General features: G+C 36.5%; 1 protein-coding gene across 3 annotated transcripts in view; it reads right to left on the bottom strand.

Annotated features, from left to right (window-relative positions):
• Positions 1-18,911, bottom strand: part of RIPK2 (receptor interacting serine/threonine kinase 2) — a 43,655-nt gene that overhangs the window by 16,227 nt on the left and 8,517 nt on the right. For all 3 annotated transcript variants that reach the window (XM_045200452.2, XM_024566531.3, XM_053929742.2), the window contains exons 2-6: positions 18,122-18,275; positions 15,688-15,843; positions 2,029-2,186; positions 1,244-1,293; positions 322-483 (exon numbers count right to left, since the gene is read on the bottom strand). In XM_045200452.2, coding sequence (XP_045056387.2) covers positions 322-483; positions 1,244-1,293; positions 2,029-2,186; positions 15,688-15,843; positions 18,122-18,275 — 680 coding nt within the window. The remainder of the gene's footprint in view (positions 1-321; positions 484-1,243; positions 1,294-2,028; positions 2,187-15,687; positions 15,844-18,121; positions 18,276-18,911) is intronic.

Genomic DNA, 18,911 nt, shown 5'->3' with positions numbered 1-18,911 from the left:
AGGAATTTAACAACTTAGACTGTCTTGGTCACTACTCTGCTCCCAGTGCTCACCTCATAGGCGTGGCACAAGGGAAGCGTTCAGTAAATATTTGTTGCATACAAGAATGGAATTATTACCCCTATCAGATTTCTTTTCTATTAGGAATCTCAATTCTGCTCTAGAAGCGGTTACCCTTTTATTAATACTATGAATAACAACAGTAAAGAGAATAAAAACAACTTTGAGTTTGTCATCTAATTTGTATTTCAAGGAATATTTTATTCACAGTATATTCACTATTTTGTAATTCAGGAGGTCCAGAGGAAAGTATTTACTCACTTAGGAAGGATGGCCTTTCATCTGGGTTTTGTGCCCATCCACTTTCTATGAGCGAAATCATCAGTGCTCGATGAGGTATATCAAATGGCAGACTTTCTTCACTAGTGTCGGGTCGATGTCCTTGTGACACACTATACATAATCTGCAAAGGATTGGTGACTTCTGTCAAAACAAACATGTCATTCATTAGAAATATTTTATCATCCAATATGCTAAATGCATTCTAAACCCAACCAAGTGAAAATGAGGGAATCTTAGGACTAATTCACTGCCCCCCCCATTCTGTAAAGGAAATATATACTATCACAAGGCTTGTCTGCCTCCATGGGCGGAGTTTACACCATCACCTCATGGGCATTAGGTTCTGCCATGTGATTGGATTTGGGCAAGCTGAGCTGAACTTATTAGACCCAGGAAGGGCCACAGCAACTAATATCCAATGTAATTGAGAAATAAAGGTTTATTTTGTAAGCTACTGAGATTCTGAGATGTCTGATACACAGCAAGCTGACTTATACAAACATCAAAATAAAGAAATAATATTTTCAGAAAATTTAAACATTCTTTTTTAATGTTTGTTGGTTTTTGTACTGGGACCTCTAATTAAATTTTCATATGAAGAACTTTATAGCTGGAATGTATCTTAGAAATAGGAATTCAAAATTCTCATTTCACACAGAAAAAAATGAAGACAAGAAAATTAGTAGCTTGATGACAGAACTAATTAGTGCCAAAACAAGAATTAGAATCTAATTTTTCTGATTTTGAATGTAGTACATTTTCCGGTATACAGTAGATTCATGGTAAGTTATGTTTTATAGTGTGTTTTCTACAAAATGAATGGTAGGCAGATTTAAAATAAGATGAGCTTTAGAGAATTCTACATGTAGCCCACCAACATGATGTTACCCATAACGCTTACCCTCAAAAGGCTGTTTTCTGGATAAGACTTCCCATGTGATAACTGCATAGCTGTTTAAGATAAAAATATACAGACAGTATATTATAAACTAGTTATACATAATAAACTATAATACTAAATTTAAAAGCTGACTGTGGAGATATCCTTTTTTGAAAGTGACAAGGTAGTGAATTGTATAAAGAATTAAGTGTTTAGAACGAAGATGATGAATATTCAGTTAGTTTTGAAAGGGAATTAATCTTAAATTGAAAAACTTGGAAATTACTGTTATAAAAATGAAGTTATATGCAAAAATAACTTGTGGATGATTCAGTAATCATTCTCAAACACCTAGATAAGCTATGCCCTTTAATTATATGATTTCATTATTCACACAAAATAGAGAGCAGTAAGAAAACTATCCTATGTAGCCCTATTTATTGACTTTGTTATGGTCTAAGTACTGTCTTCTTCAGTAGTGTTAAGTGATAACCAGACTGTCCCTATCCACACCCCTCTCCCTGCCCCACTGCCCACATTAAAGTCACATATGAACAAACCCTTAAGTATTATATTATAAATCGATAGGACAACAAGATGTGTTTTAAAATATTTTCAAGGATGTAAAAGTGGCTTAAAGTAAAGCATGTTTAACTTCAGAAATACCAGTCACTGTGGGCTCGATTTTATTTTCCCCACACTTAGGAGAGAAGAAAAATCACACTTTAAAATGTACTCTGAAAATTCTGATGGATTAACCTTGTTTTTTAGACAAGTTAAGTCTGAGCATAACTAATGCACCATACCTGTATATGTCATGCTTGACAGTGGCCCTTGATTTTTGTCCAGGCTCATAGTTTTCAGGTGGCATATAGATAATGGTCCCTCCTTCTGGTGCAGATTTGCTATTTCGTGATTGTGACAAGGACATCATGCGCCATTTTGACAAACCAAAGTCTGCAATCTGTGAGGGAAAAGAGTAATTGAATTTAAAGATTTTCTCTTTAAACAAATCCAAGAATCAATTGCCTTTCTCTACATGTATTCAATATGAGACCAGAGGAAATATTATATATGTTAATATTTTATTTCTACATATTCCATGAGTTTCTTGGATTCCATAGTGCTGAGCCCAATAACTCTAGAAGAAATACATACTGACTTAAAATTTAGCAAACTATTACAAATTTCAAAAGGGAGACTTTTGAAAAAAAAAAAGAGGATTATTTTTTCCGTATAATCTGAATGAGTGTATACACTAAACACTTTGCTGTTTGTGACAAATAGCTTCATAGCATGTGATTTTCAAATTCCCCTACACCTCACAGAACTGCTAAACTACTCATATGTCATGTGATTGTCAAGGCATTTTTACAACTCAGGTTTTTATGCTCTTATTTATAATGTTCTAAAAATAGCATCTTAAATTTTGAAGTAAGCAGAACACAAATATCATATAGTTCGTTATTATATGATTTATGACTACTCAAAAGTGTCATCTGTTGGCAATAGTAGAGTTAGCATATAAAGCATATTTACGTCCATGACAATGAGTGCCTAAAGAATTATTAGTGACAAACATTCCATGCTTTTTATATGTCCTTTATAGTTTTATATTGCTTGTAAATCTTGTCTATATGTTATATATCTTATAACTATTTTATAAATATCTTATAAATGTTTAAAAGGTACCTTATTTTTCTAAATGGAAGAAAAAATATAAGAACAGAAACAATATTTATTGGACAAAAGAGTATGGGAAAACTTTGAAGGCACTTAATTTAAATTACTTACACCTCTACACTGCAGAATTTCAGAGTCAACATAGTGGATTGAGTGCCATCCAGGACACTACTTGTGTTTGAGCTATTTAATGCTTATATTTTTACTAGTTTTAATAGAATAAATCATTTGTTTAGTGTGTAGATGAATTTGAGATAAAAAATATGGCCCCACCCCAAAAAGGGAGGGGGTAGACTGTATGAATCTTTCATGAGTTATTATAATAAAAGGGTTAGTCTAAGGAAAAAATTAGAAAAGATTGAGAGAGAACATGGTGCCAGTACACAAACTGCTAAGCTGGACAAAATTAAAAGGCACATGCTGAGAACACAGGTTCTGGAGCCGAGACTGTTTTTATAGTCTCTTCTAATTCTACCCCTAATTAGGTGTGTGACCCTGAGAAAGTTTTAAAATTTCTGTGTTGTTGGGAGCCATCTTGCCTGGTTTCAGGGACTGTAGCCTCATTAACAGAGAATAAGGGTCCTGCGGCTAGAGCTGAGTGAAAAGGCCTTGGGGACATGAGCCACTAAGGAGACAGAACATTTCCTCCTGGCAGGAGCACAACCCCTGCCTCCCTCACTTCCCCCTGCCTCTCTCACTTCCCCCTGCCTGGCCCTGGTTGGATGACTGGTTAGCCAATGATGGGTAAGATCCCTCAAGGGAGGGATGACCTAAGACAGGCACAGTTGCAATGGGCCATTGGGGAAGGACTTAGGGGTCTTCAGAGAAGGGGCAGGAAGGCCCTCACCCTTTGGCTTTATCATAGCCTGAGTCCTCAGTCTTTCTGTAAAAGTCTCCTAGTCTCTTGGCTGCTTTGCTCTCCACACCTGACTCAGCCTGGGAAGTATGCCAGAGGCAGCTTCAACCTTGTATTGGAACTTGTATTGGAACAGAGGGCTCCCACTGGCTAATCTGGCCAGAGAAATAATATACATTGTTTCCTTTGAGGTTTGCTCTGCCCTGTTGCTATGAAACAGACACTTGAGCTAAAGCCAACCCTGACCAGAGACAATCCCTGTGTTTCTTCAACTATTATCTGTAAATGATGTCAGTTTTTCATGACTGCAGCTTTTTGGACACTGGTTGATGAGCTTCATGTGCATACTATGCTATGTATCTCTGTGTGAGCTGAACTCAATAAACATGCAGAGAAGAAGGTGTTCAGGACCTTTCTCCTTTGAGGGACTGGTCACCTTTCCTCCCCAAGCAGATCACCTGTTGGGCATTTTTATTCTCATATGCAATGACCCGGGGGACCTCTGCTGGTAGAGACCCCCCCCATCATTCTGTACCTCAGATTACCCATCTGCAAACTGAGAGTAATAACAGTCTCTGTGGGTTGTACTGCAAAAATTAAACGAGCTGAATTAGCATTGCTAATGTTTTGGTTACAGGAATATGTGTCTCCCTAAAGGTTGCTCTTATTCATACAATACCATCAAGCACAGAGCCAAGTTTTAGGCTCTGAGTCGCTCTGAGTGGTATTAAGGTTCCAAGGAGCATACATCCCACTTAATTCCATTTGGCTTTGCAGAGTCTACTCCTCCCTCACCCTCTGAAGGCAAAACCAGTATTCCAGGTATACACCTGCCAGGATTGTAAGCATTACCATTGCAACTAATTTTATTTTTGTGCCCGAGTGAAAAAACTAAAAAAAAAAAAAATAGGGATGTGCTCTCATTTATACTTGACCCGTAATTTACAAACTACTGGGATCCATATTGGTTTGGGTACTGTGTTGGAGAAAACAGCCTGAATTTGCTTCCTATGTGCTTTCTCCTTTTACTTCATGTAAGAGTCTCATCTTTGAGTTTTCCAACCCAGCCTAGACCCCTTAGTCAGGATTCCCTGTATCAGCTAATTTAGTTTGTCTTCCACATGGAGCCATATTTCTCCCCTTCCTCTGTCCCAAACAGTATCATACATGAAATATATAATTCATTAAACCTGGGTTTTCAACAGAAGGAAGACACAAAGAATATGATGACAGTAATAAGCACTCCACAATTTCATGAGGGTTTTGATAAATCAATCATTCACCAATGCAGACAGAATAGGAACTTTCCCTTTCTATACAAGACCTTTAAATATATTTCAAAGATAAAGGTTTTCTTTTTAATTAAAAAGTTGAAAAAAATTAGAGGAAATTAAAATACCCTACTCAAAAAATCATCCATAATCCTACCACTCTACTAGAATAGCTGTGTATTTTCATTTATATATACTATTCATCTCAAAAGTATAAACAAGCTAGGAAGAACCACTTGTAAGTATCCTGGTTTCCACAAAGGACTGACATAATAGCAGAGAAATATAAATACATTCTTTTAAATTCTATTCATATCAAATCAAGACCAAGGGTACCCTACTGATCAATGAAGAAGAAAAAGGATGATTGTCCATTACTTTGCTTCTGTTTTCTCTGGACTAAGACTCAGCAAGTAAAGTCCAAGGAGGTTGAAAGGTTTATAAAGTGCAAGTCTTAGGTTATTTTATATATACTTCAGGTTACCGAACACTTGCAAATACCTCCTGGGTGCTCTCAGTGTTCTTTGTGGGATGGCATATGAGAAAAGTGAATGTCCTTCTGATTTTTAAAAATGAAAAATATTACTGATTTCACAAATTTACATACTAGCAAGAGACTATCCTTAATCCCTGGTTTAAAAATTTAGAAAATTTTATAAAAGAGATACTTTATGAGTAATTAATGAAAAAGTCAGCAAGAATTCATGAAAAAAATTATATTAGACCAGTAGTCAATTTCAGACCTCATGTGATATGTCAGAAGCACTGGACACAGTGCTTGGCACACCGCAGTTGCTCCACAAACATTCACTGAGTATAATAATGATTGACTTCATTTCCTTTTTTGATAGTATTGCTACTGTTGAAGAGAAGTGTAAAAACAGTTTGTATATTACAAAACATTTTGAGGTACTTTAATGATAACATACTTGACTACAAAGCTAGTAGGCCTATCTGGTATAAATAGAAGATCTGGAAGTCATTCATTTGTTCATTCAACAGATTACTGAATAGCACAAATATGGCACATGCTGAGTATATGGCAGTTAATAAAATAGACTAAATTTCTGTCTTCATGGAGCTTACATTCTAATTGGGGGAGATGGTCAATAAACATATTAGTAAAAATGTTATGTCAGATGGTGAGAAATAGTAGGGAGAAGCATAAATTGAGGCATGATGTAGAGAGGAACTGGCTGGGTGGTCTAGGGACAGTCATCTGGAAACAAGGCTGAAGACATAGAGGGAGTGAGTCATGAGGATGTCTGGGAAAACAGTCAAGCAAGGACTTTCATAATATTCTTATGGACAAAATAAGGAAATATGGGCTTTTTAGGAAATTCCTTGAGGAGTTCTCCAACAAACAATGATTATCTTCCAACAGTGCTGATTAACACAGACCTGAGGGAGGTTCTTAGTAACATGTAGTGTAGCTCTGACCTAAGCTCTGCACAGTTAATATTTAATCATGACCCAAATATACGAAAAAAAAGCCTAATTAAATTTTAGGATGATACAAAGCTGGGAAAGAACTTACAACCCATGGAATACAGAAATAACATTCAAAATGGTCTTAAAGGGTGAAGTGAATTGCTCTAATCTAACAAGATAAAACTGCCGATATCCAAAAAGTTTTCTACAGACCACGTGATAAGATGTGGCTTAAGCAATAATACATGAAAAAAAGAACATCTCAGGACTTTTTATTGATACTAAGCCCAATTTGAGTGTTGTCATGTGGCTGTTCCTCAAAAGCTGGTGAATTATTAAGGAACTATAAGTAAAGTATTTAGGACTCGAGGGTAAATGATAGTTCCATTCAATTCTACAGTGGTCAGACCACATTCAGAACATTTTGTTCAGTTCTGAGGATCAAAATTTAAGAGAGATTGAAACACAGATTCATATAGATAGCATCTGGGATTAAAACCCATGTCATAAGGAAACTGGTTAAGGAACTAGGGGTGCTTGGCAAGGAGAAGGCCATAACACAAGAGTGTGAGGGGCAGACTATAGCCATCCTCAAATATCGAAAGAGCTGTCCTGTAGAAGCAGAACTGGACTGACTCAAATTAATACACAGAGAAGGAGTTTTGGTTGATCACATAAGAAAATGTGATAGTCATTCAAGTATGGATGTTGAGACTCCCCTGTCATAGGATAACTGCCTTGGGAGGCTGGAGATCGTTGCAGTGAGGACCCAGGGGACTAACTGACTGCTAAGGAACTTCCACCTGTAGGGTTCCCTAAACTGATGTCATAGACTAGTCTCTCTTTCTAGCAATACTTAGGTAGCAGCTTGCTTCCCTTTCCTCTCCTCTCCCATTTTATTCTAGGAAGAGGAAGTGCCTTTGGTAAAGGTTTATTTTTTTCACTTAATTTTTCTCAAATTTTTTGTATCAATTTTTCTATTGTTCTAACTTCCCTATTAATTATTTCTTTGAACATTTTTGATGTTTACAATAATCTTCAATTATGTACATTATTGTGAAAAATGTAGCAAAATAATATGTAAAAATAAAGTGAGTTACATTTAGTATTAATTACTCAGCAACTACCTCTTATTTGCTGTCATTAGTTAGATGTAGGGTAATTGAAATCACTACTATCTACTGCCTTAAGATACTTAAATCTTTTACTTTACACAAATATCAATGCAAAATAAAAAAAAATTAGTTCAAAAGCATACAATTACAAAACTTTTTGAAGATAACATAGAAGAAAACCTTCAATACCTATATGACTTAATGAAGAGTGCTTAGACATGACAGCAAAAGCATGATCATAAGAGAAAAAAATGTTAAGCTGGACTTCATCAAAATTAACAGTTTTGCTTTGTGAAAGACCCTGTTCAAAGGATGAAAAGAACAAGGTATGGATCAGGAGAAAAATATTTGCAAAATACATAACTGATGGAGGACTCATATCAAGAAAATATATAGACTCTCAAAACTCAACAGTAACTCCCCTGACCACCAAATTCAATTAGGAAACAGCTTAAGACATAATGAGACATTTCACTGAAAAGGATATATAGATGATATGTAGTACATGAGAAGGTATTGATCATTAGCCATTAGGAAGATGCAAATTAAGGCCATGATGAGATATTACTATATACTTATAGAACAACTAAAATAAAAACTGTAGTAATACCAAATGCTGGTAAGGATGTGAAAAACCTGGGTCTATCACACATTGCTGGTGGAATATAAAATGGTACTGCCACTCTGGAACATAGTTGGATAGTTTCCTAAAAACTAAACATGCCCTTACCATGTGACTAAACAGTTGGGCATTTATCCCCGAAGAATTAAAACTGATATTCATTCAAAAAGTTGCACAGGATTGTTCACAGGAGCTTTAAAATAATTACGAAAGACTGGAAATAACCAAAGTGTCTCTCAATAGGTGAATGGTTAAATAAGTGGAGTATACTCATACTGTGGAATATTATTCAACAAAAAAAGAATAATTAGGAGCCCACTGCCGCGTGCGCAGCTGGTCCGCCCCGCGGAGCCCCGGGGTCCCGCGGCCTTGGCGCCCGCAGCTCCCAGCTCGGTGACTGCAGCCTGTAGAGCAGTTCAAGCTCTACATTTGTAACATCAAACTGCTGTCTCTCATAAGACCATTTCAAGAACTGACATCAGTTTTCATATAGCTTAGAGCTTTAGCACTGTGGCCTCATGTGCCTTGGGAAGCTAAAAAGCAACTGAATCTGGAGACCCACCAGAACAGAGGCAGCAGTGAGGCGCGTGCTTGCATCCCTGGGGACAGTGACAGCTAGGAGTGCGGCACCAGGCCCGGTGGTGAAGGGAGTTACCAGTCCTCGAGAAGGAGCCCAGCAAGCAGCTGCGCCAGCGCCTTCCACCAGGGACCACAGTGGCAGACACCTGCCGAGTGCGGCTGAGCCTTTGGCTCGCAAGATCTCCAACCTGAACAAATGCCAGTTGACAAGAGAACACTGAGGCCAGCCATTTAAGGATTTTCACATTTGCTTGCAGTGAATGCAGAGTCCTGAATTTCTTGGCCACAGATTGACAGCCTGGAATCCTAAAGAACACCAAGCCTCCTCAAGGTTTTTGACCACACAAACCAAGCTTCTCCAAGAATACACCTGTGGAATTCAGGGTGAATCCCAAGGGCATCCTAGGAAAGTTTCCAAAGAGTCTCACAAACAAAGGGAAGACAAAGAAACAATCCCCAAATGAAAGGAAAGGAGGAAGCATCAGAAAGAATGCTAACTGAAAAACAGGCAAGTCAACCATCAGATACAGAGTTCAAAGCAATCGTTATCAGGAAGCTCACTGAGCTCACAGAGAACTAACAGAAACTACAGGGAAACTACAATGAACACACTGCAAACTATATCAACATGAAAAAGGAAATAGAAACTATCAACAAGGGCCAAGAGGAAATGAAGAATACAATTTCTGAACTGAAGAACACAGTAGTAGGAATCAAAAGTAGACTTGATGAAGCAGAGGATCACATCAGCTAGCTGGAGGACAAAGTAGAAAAAACACCCAGAAAGAGCAAGAAAAGCTAAAGAGGCTCAGAAAGAATGAAGAGGGATTAAGGGAAATGCAGGACAACATGAAACGTAACAATATCTGTATAATAGGAATACCAGAAAGAGAAGAAGAAGAGCAAGGGATAGAAAACCTGTTTGAAAAAGTAATGATGGAAAATTTCCCTAATCTGAGGAGAGAAAAAGGCACCGAAATCCAGGAAACACAGAGAGTCCCAAGCAAGAGGAACCCAAAGAGGCCCACTGAAAGACACATCATAATTAAAATAGCAATATTCGAAAACAAAGAGAGGATCTTAAAGGCAGCACAGGAGAAACAGGAAGTATCATACAAGATAGCCCCGATAAGGTTAGCAGCTGACTTCTCAATGGAAACGCTCCAAGCCAGAAGAGAATGGCAAAAAATATTCCAAGTAATGAGAACCAGAGACCTGCAACCAAGACTGCTTTACCCAGCAAGGCTCTCAATCAAGATAGAAGGCCAAATAAAGAGTTTCCCAGACAAAAGAAGTCTAAAAGAATACACTTCCACCAAACCAGCTCTGCAAGAGATGCTAAAGGGGCTGTTTTAAGGAAAGGAAGGAAAAGAGAAAGAGAGAGGAACACAGGTAGGAAAAAATCGCAATGAATAAGTACCTATGGATAATAACCAATGTAAATGGATTAAATGCTCCAATCAAAAGACATAGAATAGCTGAATGGATAAGAACACATGACCCACACATATGCTGCCTACAAGAGACCCACCTAAGCACAAAAGAACTACACAGACTGAAAGTGAAGGGCTGGAAACAAATTTTCCAAGCAAACGGACAGGAAAAAAAAGCAGGGGTAGCAGTACTCATATCAGACAAAATAGACTTCCAAAGAAGGGCCATAAAGAGAGACCCCAAAGGTCACTTCATAATACTCAAAGTAAGAATCCACCAAGAAGACATAAACATTGTAAATATATACGCACCCAACATAGGAGCACCCAAATACATAAAGAAAATCTTGGAGGATTTCAAGAAAGATATTGACAGCAACACACTTATAGTAGGGGACTTTAACACCCCACTATGAAAAATGGACAGGTCTTCCAAACAAAGTATCAAGGAGGATATTGTGTCACTTAACAATACCCCATATGAAATGGACTTAACAGATATATAGAGAGCTTTACATCCAAAAGAAGCAAAATACACGTTCTTTTCAAGTGTACATGGAACTTTTTCAAAGATAAACCGCATGATAGGACACAAAGCAAGTCTCAACAAATCAAGAAAATTGAAATCATATCAAGCATTTTCTCTGACCACAAGGGAATGAAACTAGAAACCACCCCCAAAGGAAAAAAGCCAAAACACTCAAAATCATGGAGACTGAATAGCATGCTATTAAACAATGAATGGGGCAAGAACAAGATCAGGGAAGAAATCAAAAACTTTCTGGAAACAAATGAAAAAGAATTCCAAACAACCCAAAACCTATGGGCCACAGCAAAGGCAGTCCTGAGACGGAAGTTCATAGCAAAACAAGCCTACCTTAAAAAGATGGAAACATTTCAAACAAACAACCTAACCTGGTGCCTATAAGAACTCGAGGAACAACAACAAAGACAGCCGAGAGCAAGAAGAAGGAAGGAAATAACCAAGATCAGAGCAGAGTTAAATGACATAGAGATTAAAAGAACAATTCTAATGATCAATGAATGTAGGAGCTGGTTCTTTGAAAAGATAAACAAAATCAACAAGCCTTTATGTAGGCTCATCAAGAAAAAAAGAGAGAGGATCCAAATAAACACAATTCGAAATGAAAGAGGAGAGATTATAACTGATACCACAGAAATACAAAGGATTGTAAGAAATTACTATGAAGAACTGTATGCCAAGAAATTTGAAAAACTAGGTGAAATGGACACATTTCCTGAAAAATATAATCTTCCAAAACTGATGAAGAAAAAGCAGAAAGCCTGCACAGACCAATAACAGCAGACGAAATAGAAGGAGTCATCAAAAAACTCCCAATACTCAAAAGTCCTGGACCAGATGGTTTCACAGGAGAATTCTATAAAGCCTTTAAGGAAGAGCTAACCCCTATCCTTCACAGACTATACGAAAAATTCCAAACTGATGGAAGACTCCCAAACTCTTTTTATGAAGCCAGCATCATCCTAATTCCAAAACCAGATAAAGACACAAGGAAGAAAGAAAACTTCCGACCAATATCGCTGATGAACATAGACGCTAAAATTCTCAACAAAATATTGGCAAACCACATCCAGCAATACATTAAAAAGATCATACACCATGACCAAGTGGATTCATCCAAGGGATGCAAAGATGGTACAATATCCGCAAATCAATAAACATAATATATCACATCAACAACAGCAAAGACAAAAATCACATGATCATTTCAATAGATGCGGAAAAAGCATTTGATAAGGTACAGCACCCATTTCTGATAAAAACACTCAGCAAAGTGGGAATAAAGGGAGCATTCCTCAACATAATAAAGGCCATATATGAGAGACCTACAGCCAACATCATACTCAATGGACAAAAACTTAGAGCTTACCCACTAATATCAGGACCAAGACAAGGATGCCCTCTCTCACCACTCCTATTCAACATAGTATCGGAAGTCCTAGCCACAGCAATCAGACATGAAAAAGCAATAAAAGGCATCCAAATTGGAAAGGAGGAAATGAAACTGTCACTGTTTGCAGATGACATGATAGTGTACATGGAAAATGCTATAGACTCCACCAAAAAAGTACTCGACCTAATAAATGAATTTGGCAAAACAGCTGGATACAAAGTCAATACTCAGAAATCAAAAGGCATTCCTGTATACCAACAAGGAAACTGCAGAAACAGAAATCAGGGGAAAAATCCCCTTTGACAGAGCAACAAGAAAAATAAAGTACCTAGGAATAAACCTAACCAAGGAGGTAAAAGACCTGTACTCAGAAAACTACACAACCCTGAAGAAAGAAATTAAGGAAGACACAAACAAATGGAAGCATGTACCGTGCTCATGGATTGGAAGAATGAACATTATCAAGATGGCCATACTACCCAAAGCAATTTATAGATTAAATGCAATCCCCATTAGAGTACCCATGACACATTTCGCAGATATAGAACCAACATTTCAGAAATTCATATGGAACCATAAATGACCCCGAATAGCCGCAGCAATTTTGAGAAAGAAGAACAAAGCAAGAGAGATCCCAATACCTGATATCAAACTGTATTACAAGGGCACTGCAATCAAAACAGCCTGGTACTGGCATAAAAACAGGCACATAGACCAATGGAACAGAATAAAGAGCCCAGAAATAAACTCAAGTCTTTAGGGTCAATTAATATTTGACAAAGGAGGCAGGAGCATAAAATGGAGCAAAAGCAGCCTCTTCAACAGATGGTGCTGGGCGATCTGGACAGCTACGTGCAAAAAAATGAAACTCGATCACCAACTTACGCCATACACGAAAATAAACTCAAGATGCATAAAAGACGTAAATATAAGTTGTAACACCATAAAAGTCCTAGAGGAAAACATTGGCAGAAAAATCTCAGACATTCCATGCAGCAACATCCTCACAGACACGTCCCGTAAAGCAAGGGACATAAAGGAAAGAATAAACAAATGGGACCTCATCAAAATAAAAAGCTTCTGCATGGCTAAAGAAAACAGCATTAAAATGAAAAGAGAACCAACAGTATGGGAAAACATATTTGCCAATGATACCTCAGACAAGGGCCTGATCTCCTAAATATAGGAAGAACTCACATGACTCCACTCCAGGAAGACAAACAACCCAATTAAAAAATGGGCAAAAGACTTGGACAGACACTTCTCCAAGGAAGACCTACAGAGGGACCAGAGACAGATGAAAAGATGCTCAGCATCACTAGCCATCAGAGAGATGGAAATTAAAACCACAATGAGGTACCATCTCACACCAGTCAGAGTGGACAACATAAACAAATCCACAAACAAATGTTGGAGAGGGTGAGGAGAAAAGGGAACCCCTGTGCACTGTTGGTGGGAATGCAGACTGGTGAGGCCACTGTGAAAACGGTATGGAATTTCCTCAGAAAACTAAAAATGGAACTGCCCTTTGACCCAGCAATTCCACTGCTTGGATTATGCCCTAAGAGCCCTGGAACACCAATCCAAAAGAACGTATGCACCCCAATGTTCATAGCAGCACAATTTACAATAGCCAAGTACTGGAAGCAACCTAAGTGCCCATCAGCAAATGAGTGGATCCCACAACTATGGTACATTTACACAATGGAATTTTATGCATCAGAGAAGGAGCTTATACCCTCTGCAATAGCATGGATGGAACTGGAGAGCATTATGCTAAGTGAAATAAGCCAGATGGTAAGGGACAAATACCATATGATCTCACCTTTAAGTGGAACATAATCAACAGAAGGAGAAAGCAAACAAAATATAATTAGAGACATTGAAGTTAGAAACAATCTAACAGTAGCCAGGTGGGGGTTGGGAGGGGGTAGTGGGGAGAGGGGATTACAGGAACTACTATAAAGGACACATGGACAAAATCAAGGCAGAGGGTGGAGGTGGGGGAGGGCGGTGGGTTCAGCTGGGGTGGGGTGGAGGGATGGGGAGAAAAGGCATACAACTGTAATTGAATAACAATAAAAATTTTTTAAAAAAGCAACTGAGTCTCAAAATTAACTCATTTTTTTAAATTTGTGTGTGACATTATACATGCATTTATAAATAAATATTATATATATATACATATTTCCCTCATTAGAATGAAAATGTGTGTCACACACTATGTGCAAAGTTTTCTTTGGCTGCCTGCAGTTACAGTACTGTGCAAAATGCTGACCTTTCTTTGTTGCTTGTGTGCTGACTAATCAAAGAATTGATTTTCCCCCCTTTTACATTTGTAGAATGAGAAGATTATTTCTCAAGTTCAATTTTTGCTCATATATTAATTTTCAAAGATTAATATATTATACTTTTTCAAGAAGGAGATAGAAAATGTATTTAATGAAACAAAAATAACTCCCTTTTGTATATAAGCAAAATGGAGATTTCTTATAGCAGAAAATCAGTGAATTGCTTGTGAATGACACACTGGCATTTTATGTAGTTAAAACTGTTTTTGTGGTTCAGTGTAGAAATAAACATTAGTTTTGTATTACTTTGCAAAAAAAACAAGAACAATTATTGGTGTAACAACCTGGATGGATCTCATAGGCATTATGCTAAATAAACAAAAGCAATCTCAAAATACCACATACTATATGATTCTATTTATAAAGCATTCTCAAAATGACAAAATTACAGATATCAAAAACAGATGAGTGGTTTCCAGGGGCAGGGATGGTAAAGGGCAGTAAGCAAGTGTGACTGAAAGGAGTAGCCTAAATGCTCTTTGGGTTGTGGGGTAGTGCTGTATCTTGATTGGTGATTATACAGATTTACACAGGTGATAAAGAGATACAGAACTACATATATACATCGTATTATGTCAAATTCTTCGTCTTGAATTGTGGTATCATTATGTGTGATGTAACTATTGGTGGAAACTGGGTGAAGGGTGCATGGAACCTCTTTGTATTATCTTTGCAACTTCCTGTGAATCTATAATAATTTCAAAATAAAAGTAAAAAAATGGTGTACTCCCCAATTTCAGTTACATCATAATGATTTTGTATTTTGTACTATAATTATATCTATCTCTGTGGTCTAGGAATAACTAAAGCCATTGTGGCAGGAAGAAGGGATACTGAAGATAAGATTAGGAATAAACTGACAGTAACCAGAGAGGAAAAGGGAGAAGGATAATAGGGGAAGGACCATCAAGGAACATGTATAAAGGACACCTGGACAAAGCCAAAGGGGGTAGGTTCAAGGGTGGGAGGCGGGGATGGGTATGGCGGGGGAGGGTGTGGTGGGGTGAAAATGGAGACAACTGTGCTTGAACAACAACAAAAATAATAAAATAAAATATTAAAAGAAAAAAGAATTAGGGGCTATGGAAAAGGGAGAGATATTTTATTGGCTATGTGGAAAAATAACTAAGGTCTTCGTAAAGCTATTAATCACCAGGATACACATAGATTTTTTAAAAAGTAATTACCTTAACATGAAATTCATCATCCAATAAGATATTCTGAGTCTTTAAGTCATGATGAAGTAGAGGAGGATTCATATTGTGCAGGTAATTTACACCCAATGCAATTTCATGCAGGATACGGAATCTTAATGGCCAAGCAACATCAGGATATTCCATTTTCTTCATATATGCAAGAAAGAAACAAACCCAAAATCACTGGCCAAATTTCATTATATTCCCACTTAAAAAATTAAACATTCTATGATGAAATATAATATAAACTAAGGTCAAAACATATGCTCATTTTTATTACATACTATCAATTTGACATTAACATACTTGTATCTTATTTTCCTTACTTTTTAGGGAAAATAACAACTACACAGTATTAATATTCCCTTTTAGTTTATATTAGTAATATAACTACATGATATCGAGTCTTTTTCTTCTGTTGACACAGCTTCAATTATTTCTTAATTTGTATGATACCTACATACATAAACCTATATTCACACCCATCTCCCCATTCTATGGCTTATATCAAGTAGTTTGTGCACGCACACACAAAATTTGTTTCTAGTACATACCAAATCATTCATTCAAGTTAATGTTTTAATTTTCCTATAAAATAAAAATATAATTTAAGGTATTATAATCAGTGCATAAATTAAAAAGTATGACAATGTTATATTAAGCATTAATATCTCATGCTTTTAATTATATAATTAATTTACTGCATTCTGACTTGAAAAATTAGCCTCAGGTTTTGTTTTTATGGAGACAAAGACCATCTTCATTTACAAAGCATATATAATACAGACACATTAAAAATAATGTTTTATATTTCTTAGTGCTTAAAAGTGATATCCATCTGAACTTTCATAAAATAAATGTTTCTGAATATAAAAATTAATGCAGCATCTCAGGAGAATGAGTATAATCAGAAAAACTAGATATTTTGGGGAGATCCTCCAATGAATCCTCAGGCACCAGCCACTGGGTATGTTTTTCTAAATGATATGAAAAAGCACACTTCTACTGAAAGCTCCAAACTGTTCTTGAGAATTGTTTCTGTAAATGGATCAGCTTATAATGCAGTGATCAACCTGGCAGGGAAGTGGGTCAAAATACTTTGTGTTTACATTGTATTTTGATTTATTTCAATATTTTGTGTGGGTGGAGGAGGGTACTTTAAGATAAATCCCACACTAATAATGCAATACAGAAAACCAAAAGAAACACACATATTCATGTTGAACATTACTGCCTGAATAACTGAATCTTGAGTAACTGAATCTATTAATCTGTAAAAAGATAACTTTTCTGAAAATTATGTAGTTTTAAAGCCAGAAGAAGTCCTCTCTATATTATAGTGTTAAATAAGGGCTTCTAGTCATGATTCCTTCCAGGAGTTAGTAGTCCCCCTGCAGGAGGCTTTAGAAGTCCTAGTGGGCTCCAAATTTGGGTGTCTGAATATCTACTAGAGTGCTGAGGTATGGGAAGAAAAAATTAATATTTCTACTTGTTTTTCAAAAAGAAAAAAGAAATTATGCTTAATTAATATTTGCAATTTGATTGCTGTGGTGGTTACACAAATCTCATACACTGACACCAGCTACTAGGCCTCATGCTGTTTTAGTCAGTCACATCATAAACAAAGAGGGAGTCACTCCACCAGGGGCTGACAGTGGCACCCACTCTTTCTTTTCACTTACAAAGCACTAACACATCAGGATTTAGGAGCACTCCAGAATTGGATTTTACGCTTTATATTATCCAGTTTTAACTAAGCCAACTCTCACTAAGTGGACTGAGTAGTATAAAAAGACTTAGATTGAGAGAAACTGCTGGTTGGAGATAATATCAGCTCAAGCAAACAACAGATGAATACACATATTTTGAGAATGAAGAGCCCCTAATTTCTTTACTGATGGGATTCACAGTCAAAGCCAGAGTAACTGGTATCTTGAGAGAAAAAGTAAATGGCTCATGCCATTGTTGATTGTGGAAAAGCTAATGCATTTGATATTCAGAGATAGATTTATTTGGCCTATTAATTTAGAACTTTATGAACTGGTATTATCAACATTTAGTTTGAACCCTAAATTGTCTTTAATATAAAGTAAAATCCAGCCTAACTAACAGTGGATTGCACAGAGAGCAGAGTTTATCTTTTCTCTCTCTTACACCTCCCTGTGGATAATGCAATTCAGTGTAAAATTCAGGAACAGTAACCTAAGCAAAAAATCTAGGTCCCTTAGAATACAAGGCCTGACCACACAATTTTTAACAACACAAAAGAAGATGTAAATGGTGAAACTTTACAACTGCAATTGTTTTTCGTTATTCTTATTTTGATTCATCTATATATACCCAAATAAGTTGATCATATGTAAAACTAAAGCACTATATTGCTTGATTCACAGAATTATATCCACTGAAAGTGTACAATACTTACCCTATGTAGGAGTTCATTTAATGATCCATTTGGCATGTATTCAGTAACTATTCCCAAAAATTCAGGCTCATTGCAAATTCCCAAAATAGGAAGAATGTAACTAAATCTAGCTTTGTGTAAAATTTCAGCTTCTCTTAAGACATCATTTCTTTCACTAAAGAAAAAAAAACAATTATTTTAAAGTAATGAAAAACACAATTATGTGCATGATATTCAGTTAGTCTGGACTTTTTCCGTAATTAGCTTTTAACTTCCTGTGAATTATGCAACTTCTTTGTCCTTTAGTTTCATCATTGATAAAGTAAGGAAAACACCTGCCTTATGTATTGTAAGGCTTGTTTAGAGACCAAAGTAACTTCTGTAAGCCACTGACAGAAAAAAAAAAAAAAATGCTGTACCTAGGTTATCATTATGGTACTTTTCTAGGAAAGGGAAAGAACACAATAGACAAGTTTATAAAGTCTGTATTAGAATGATTAGTGTATGAACTAGTTAAACTATTAAGTCTGTTATATTAAAATGATCATATTTGACTAGGATATTATATTAAATTTTATGGTTATATACCATGTAAAAATTTCCCAAATATCCTGAGTATTAAAACATCTAAATGTTGTAGATTTAAATGACTAGGTGATAGTTGCATGAGGGTCAATAATACTTAGAGATTATAGTCTGGAACCCGGGGAAAGAACACTGAGAACAGGGTAGTGTTTCGTTTCTTTTTTATTAAATTTTTAATTTTTATTTTTATTCAGTTACAATTGTCTGTATTTTCTCCCCATCCTAG

Source organism: Desmodus rotundus, chromosome 8 (genome assembly GCF_022682495.2).
Source record: "Desmodus rotundus isolate HL8 chromosome 8, HLdesRot8A.1, whole genome shotgun sequence".
NCBI lineage: Eukaryota > Metazoa > Chordata > Mammalia > Chiroptera > Phyllostomidae > Desmodus > Desmodus rotundus.
This window is presented reverse-complemented; position numbering and strand designations above follow the sequence as displayed.